Below are 6,694 nucleotides of genomic sequence, written 5' to 3'. Positions count from 1 at the left end.
ATTGACCGATTGAAAAAAAAAAAGAAACTTAATTAGCATACAAGTTTTTGCATAAGTAGGACATATATTTGCTAGATAGATGAAGATGCCACTTTAATGATGTTTGTTCATGTAAACTTGTAAAAAGTTGCTAACCAATTTCATCCGGTAAAAAATGTGCTTTTCTAAAACATTTTTGTAATATAAATGATTTTTAAGAAAACTTTTGTAAATATGAATGATTTAATTTTTTTTTAGTAAAATGGTGGCTTTTCATGTAATAATATTTTTGAAAATTATCCTAAATTTAGTTACATGATAAATGAAAAGACACTAGACATTTAATATCAAAAACCCATTTAATTGGGGTTTGGTTTGATTAAGAAACCAAATTGAACTCACAGCTAATTAGATCTATGAGTTTATATTTTATTACTAAAAAAAACACGTGAAATTAGTGGCGGGAATGGAGGGTTTCTACTAACGACAAATCTACAGAAAGATAAGAAAAACAGAGATCTCAGACCACCTCCACATAAATCTCAAGATAACACACACTTTATCTCTGTGTATGCACATCTTCTTCAACCTTTTGATCCAAAAACCCTAATGGTATCCCTCCTCCACCGTTCAGTTTCAATTTCATTCCACACCCCATCTCACCTCCCTCTCTTTACCCACTTCAACCACCACCACCACCACCGTACCCCCTCTCTTTTGAATCTCCACCATCGTCACCCCGCCACTTCTCTCATAACCTGCATCGAGAAGAACGGCTCCTTTATCTCAAGCAACAATGACCAACAGCCCCAAAGAACGTTGTTCCCCGGTGGGTACAAGCGCCCGGAAATAAAAATCCCCAATGTTGTGCTTCAATTGAATCCCGAAGACGTGCTGGATGACGGAAAGCTTGTTCTTGATGCTGTTGATCAGGCGGTTTCGGGGCTTGTTGGGGTTGTGGTGTTGAATTGTGGTGATGGAAGTGGGAGGAATTTGTATGATGCTGCTTGTTTGTTGAAATCGGTGATTAGGGATCGTGCTTACTTTTTGATTGCAGAGAGGGTTGATATTGCTACTGCTGTAAATGCCAGTGGTGTTGTGGTTTCTGATCAAGGTTAGAAAGTTTCGATGCATTTAGTCAACCGATTTTACCCTAATTTTGAAATGATGCCTATCTATGTGTAGCTTTAGACAACTGAAATAATTTATGTATGTTGCAATTCAAAAACAGGTTTACCTGCCATTGTTGCAAGGAATACAATTATGGATTCAAAATCAGATTCGGTATTTCTTCCTCTGATTGGAAGAAAAGTGCAAAGTTTAGATGCTGCCATGAATGCCTCTAGCTTTGAAGGTGCGGATTTTCTAATATACGATAACAATGGAGACGAAAGCATTGAAGAACCATCGGTTTCCATTATCAGTCAGACAAAAATTCCAACATTTTTCACTGTCAACCCGGATAACAAGGATAAACTATCCAACGAGATGTCATATTTGTTACAATCTGGAGCAAGTGGATTAGTTGTTTCATTAGAAGGACTAAAGTTGCTAGGCAACGATGCTTTGAACAAGATCTATAGCATGCAGGCATCCGATAAAAGAACAGAAGCTTTACGTAATGGTTTGGTGATGGAATCAGAAAATGGTGTTTTGGGTGAAAAGGGGTTCACAGGGTTTGTGAATTTGGAGGATAGAGAAGTAGAGTTGATAGAAAGCGAGAGATCGATGCTGCTTGAAGCCATTGATCTTATTCAGAGAGCTTCGCCTCTGGTGATGTTTTAATCTTATAATTTGGTAGCCAAATTGATTTTGGTGATAGTTTTTGAGTTATATATAATACTTTTTCATTTCATTGGTTCTTAATAAATGTCAGATGGAGGAAGTTTCGCTTCTCAGGGATGCTGTTTCACACCTCAGTGAGCCATTCTTACTGGTTATAGTGGTAATTGTGTGCTGAACTTCAACAACTTCTGATTCCGCGGGTATAAATTGGTATTAGCTCTGAATTTCAAATGATTTTCTTTTATTTTTTTTTTGTTACAAAAATCACTTTCAAATACTCATTTAAAACCGGGGAATTTGCAACGTAGTCAATTTCTAAAAATTTTCTGTTGTTTAACTTTAACCTCAGAGTTGTATTATGATGTATGTAGACTTAAGTAAGTAGTATTAACAGTTTGGTATGATTTTCATTGAGATTTCTTTCATCTTGTCATGATTTGATAGGGTGAATTCAATTCTGGAAAATCAACTTTCATAAATGCTCTTCTTGGGAGAAAGTACTTAAAAGACGGAGTTGTCCCTACAACAAATGAGATAACCTTTTTACGATATTCAGAGCTTGATTCTAACGAACAGCAGCGTTGTGAAAGGCATCCAGATGGGCAATACATATGTTATTTACCTGCACCAATACTTGAGCATGTGAGACACTAATTATATATTTGATTATATATTTTAATTGAGAAAATATTTAATTTAATTTTGGTGAAACAGATGATGATTGTTGATACGCCAGGGACCAATGTGATTCTTCAAAGACAGCAGCGCCTGACCGAAGAATTTGTGCCCCGGGCAGATTTGCTTCTTTTTCTTATTTCTGCTGATCGTCCTTTGACTGAAAGCGAGGTATCTTCTAGATTTTTGTTTTCTGAAACTAACTAGAAAATATCTTTTTTTTTTTTTTTTTTAATTATCTTACTTGAGATATTCTCGTTATGTTTAAGGTTTCTTTTCTGCGTTACACACAACAATGGAAGAAAAAGGTCGTGTTTGTACTCAACAAATCCGATATATACCAAACTCCCATCGAGGTATCATCATACATCCCTTTAATCTCATTTTGAAGGGTATTTCTAATTTTGGTACTGTTATACTAAAAAACTAATCATTCACATTCTGTTTCTTCAACTTGCAATTTTAAATCATTCTGAAACATCTACAGCTTGAGGAAGCAATTGGATTCATTAAAGAGAACACACAAAAGCTGTTAAGCACCGAAGTAACATTGTTTCCTGTATCTGCCCGATCTGCCCTTAAACGAAAACTGTCAACCGTATCTGAAGGGAATGTGGATAAGGATTCTTATTGGGAAACAACTAGTTTTTATGAGCTTGAAAAGTTTTTATACAGCTTCTTAGATGTGTCAACAAGCACAGGAACCGAAAGAATCAAACTGAAACTGGAAACACCAATTGCAATTGCAGAACAACTTCTTTCAGCATCACAAAAGCTTGTGGAAAGAGAATGCTTACAGGCGAAAAAAGACTTGGTTTCAATTAATGAGTTAATAAGCAGTGTAAAAGACTATGCATCCAAGATGGAAACCGAAAGCATATCTTGGAAGAAACAATCTTCATCGCTGGTATACTTATTATTTTTATTTTCTTTGAAATGAATGAAGTTTATGTTTTGGAATCTGTTTGATGTGTTGAAATAAATGCAGATAGATAAAACGCAAGCACGCGTTGTGCAGCTTATTATGTCAACTCTGCGGTTATCAAATCTTGATATTGTGGTGTCGTATGTTTTTAGAGGAGGTAATACTGCCCCAATGCCTGCTGCTACAACCATTAGAAATGACATCATTGGTCCAGCACTATTGGAATCACAGGTATGCACTTCCTTTTTTTTTTTTTTTTTCTCTTCATAAAGGGTGAAAATAGTCATTTTGCATGGAACAAGGTCCGAAATCATTAAGAAACATCAAAATAAGGACCAAGATTGCAAAAATCAGCTTTACTCAATATATTGACACATCATGATCTAAAAATGCTGGCTCTTGTTTTTTGAATCCAGTTTTAGATGAGTTTGAACGAAAAGAATAAGGTTTTAGAAATTGGCATTTTATTCAGATTTCTTGATTTTATGTTTTTTTTGCAGAAATTACTAGGGGAATATGGTGAATGGCTCCGATCAAATAATGCACGTGAAGTAAAATTTTATGAGGAAAGTTTTGAGAAAAGATGGGCATCATTTATGAAGTCAGGCAATCGATATTTGTTTGAGACTCGAAAATTGGTTGAGAGTAAAAATGAATTCAGTATCCAACAATTAGATGACTTCAGTGCTGCTGCTGCTTCCAAACTATTTGAGCAAGAAATCCGTGAAGTGGTCAGCTTCCTTTTATAATTATTTAAATAAATATCCGGTTATAATGAATAAAGCAATTTAGGAATTTATTTGTAAACACTTGAAAAAAAAACTATTGTTAAATTTTGCAAGTGCTAATTAGTCTTTTTTATTTTTTGTGTTAATAAAGTTCTTAGGGACATTTGGTGGAATAGGAACAGCCAGTTTATTAGCTTCACTTCTGACATCTGTCCTACCAACCACTTTGGAAGATCTTCTTGCTCTTGGTCTTTGCTCTGCTGGCGGGTATTATATTTTTCAATAATAGCAACATACTTTCATTCATTTGCTTATTAGCATCCTACTTTGCTACTTGTTGATGTAAATAAATAAAAGTAGATTGCTATTTCTTGCATTTTGCCCAATGTAAAATCACCTGACCAAAATAATAATAAATTTTTTGTTTTTTTCTTGGGTCATGTGATAGTTACATAGCGATTGCGAATTTTCCGTTTCGAAGGCAAAAAGTGGTGGAAAAAGTGAAGAGGACTGCGGATAACTTGGCACGTAAAATTGAAGAAGCAATGGAGAGAGATTTGTTGGAGACAAGTGAGAGTCTTGAAAGCTATGTTAAGCTTGTTGGTAAACCATATCAGGATTCAGCACAAACTAGATTAGATGAACTTGTGATGATTCAACAAGAATTGACAAAAATGGAGGAAAGAATCAAAGGGTTACAGATTGATGTCCAAAACCTCCATGTGCCATTATGATATCATAGGCAATGCTAGTCTTGAATCTTTATAAGTTTGCATTTGAGGCGTGTGTTGTGAGATGCAATTGAACAAGCTTTGGTATAGCTAATAAATTTGATTAATTTTAATGGTAATTTGTGTTAGTCGAGAGTAATCTGAGATATATAGATATATAGAGTTTGAGAAGCTCGATAAGAGCTTGAGTTGAGATGGATTGAAAGCTCGTTTCACGTTTTCTTGACAAGCTTATTGATACGAACTCATCCCATACTAGGCCCGTATCATGCCATAAGCCCAAGTGTAGAACTCACTCCCAAAAGCCAACTTGTGGGAGGAGGGGACACTTAGACTTATAAGCCACCAACTTATAGTACTTTCGGCCGATGTGGGATCATAACAATACCCCACGCTTTAAAGAGCCAACGTCCTCGTTGGTCACGGTTGGCACCCCCTTTTGGTCCAAGCCACCACTCCGAGTCATTGTTGGTCACGGCTATGTTGGTCACGGTTGACACCCCTCTTTTCAGGTCCAAGCCACCACTCCGTAGGCCACCACTCCAAGTGTTGGCACCCCGAAAGATGGGGACGACTCTGATACCAATTGATACGAACTCATCCCATACTAGGCCCGTATCATGCCATAAGCCCAAGTGTAGAACTCACTCCCAAAAGCCAGCTTGTGGGAGGAGGGGACACTTAGACTTATAAGCCACCAACTTATAGTACTTTCGACCGATGTGGGATCATAACACTTATATAGTTATACATATTGAAATATAAACATGATCGCCATGTTCTCGACCTTAACTTTTCAAGCCAAACGAGTTTGACATGCTTATATAATTTACACATATATAAATATAAACATTATCCTTATTGCCATGTTATTAAGTTTTTTAATAAAGGTAAGGGAGGGGAAGGGAAGAAAGGAATTGGAAGGGAAGAAAGGAATTGGAAGGGAAATAGAAGTAACTAATTGTGTTCTTGAGTTGAAGGAAAAATAGAAGAAAATTTGTGCTCTTAAGCTGCTAGAAAAGAGAAGGAAATCAACATTCTTATAGTTTTGTCCTTCATTTGAGAGAAAAGAGATTTGTTGCATGGGTAAAAATGTAACTTATGAACATTCCTCTATTTTCCCCTTCTAATTCGCCCAAAACTTGAAGGATAGATTTCAATGCTATTTTGTCCTTGGAAAAATGACTTATGAAGGTAACTAACTATTTTGATTGTCCACATATAGGTAATGTTCTTTTTTTTTTGTTCTTATTAATGAAACCAACTTGTTATTTATGTTCATATTTAGGTAATATGACCGGCTATTACCTCTTTTTGCCCGTTTTAACCGGTTGCATCACTTTTACTCAATTAAAGCTAATTACGTGGATTCTTACGTGACCATTACTCCCCTTTCTCATTTAATTAGGGTTCGATACGTTCAATTTCACCATAATTACCTCCCGATTTTAGATTCGATTCACCAAATTGAAGATTAGAGTTTGGAGTTGAAGTTACGTGTTGAAATCGACTGTAAGATGGCGTCCCAATCATCTACAGGTAAGTATTTAACTGTAGATGTTCATTACAATGGAGTATTTGCCCGAAATCCGTTGAAATACTTCGACCTCAAAAAGATAACAGTGTGTGATGTCGATTTTGGAGGATTTACGTACAAAGAGTTTCTTTTGTGGCTTAGGAATTTAACCAATGGAAGTTGTGATAATGTGTACTACTGTAGTAGAAAGGAAACCTTGGGTGAGGGTATTATAAGAATCGACAGTGATGCTGATTATTAGGAGTTTGTTAAAGCTACTTATACTCCTGAAGCTCAGTTGGATGTCTACATTGACCACCAAAATGATCCAATCCTTGATTGGGCTGAAAATGAG

The 6,694-nt window shown here is 36.0% G+C and overlaps 1 protein-coding gene across 1 annotated transcript; it reads left to right on the top strand.

The window, feature by feature from the left end:
- The first annotated feature begins 503 nt into the window (after positions 1–503).
- Positions 504–4,942, top strand: LOC111886404 (probable transmembrane GTPase FZO-like, chloroplastic). The gene is made up of 11 exons (XM_023882643.2): positions 504–1,093; positions 1,211–1,752; positions 1,856–1,924; positions 2,209–2,406; positions 2,479–2,610; positions 2,709–2,795; positions 2,927–3,346; positions 3,428–3,595; positions 3,865–4,095; positions 4,244–4,359; positions 4,541–4,942. The coding sequence occupies exons 1-11, from the start codon at positions 589–591 to the stop codon at positions 4,824–4,826; spliced, it is 2,754 nt and encodes a 917-aa protein (XP_023738411.1). The 5' UTR covers positions 504–588; the 3' UTR covers positions 4,827–4,942.
- Positions 4,943–6,694: the final 1,752 nt, after the last annotated feature.

This window comes from Lactuca sativa, chromosome 9 (genome assembly GCF_002870075.4).
Source record: "Lactuca sativa cultivar Salinas chromosome 9, Lsat_Salinas_v11, whole genome shotgun sequence".
Taxonomy (NCBI): domain Eukaryota; kingdom Viridiplantae; phylum Streptophyta; class Magnoliopsida; order Asterales; family Asteraceae; genus Lactuca; species Lactuca sativa.
This window is presented reverse-complemented; position numbering and strand designations above follow the sequence as displayed.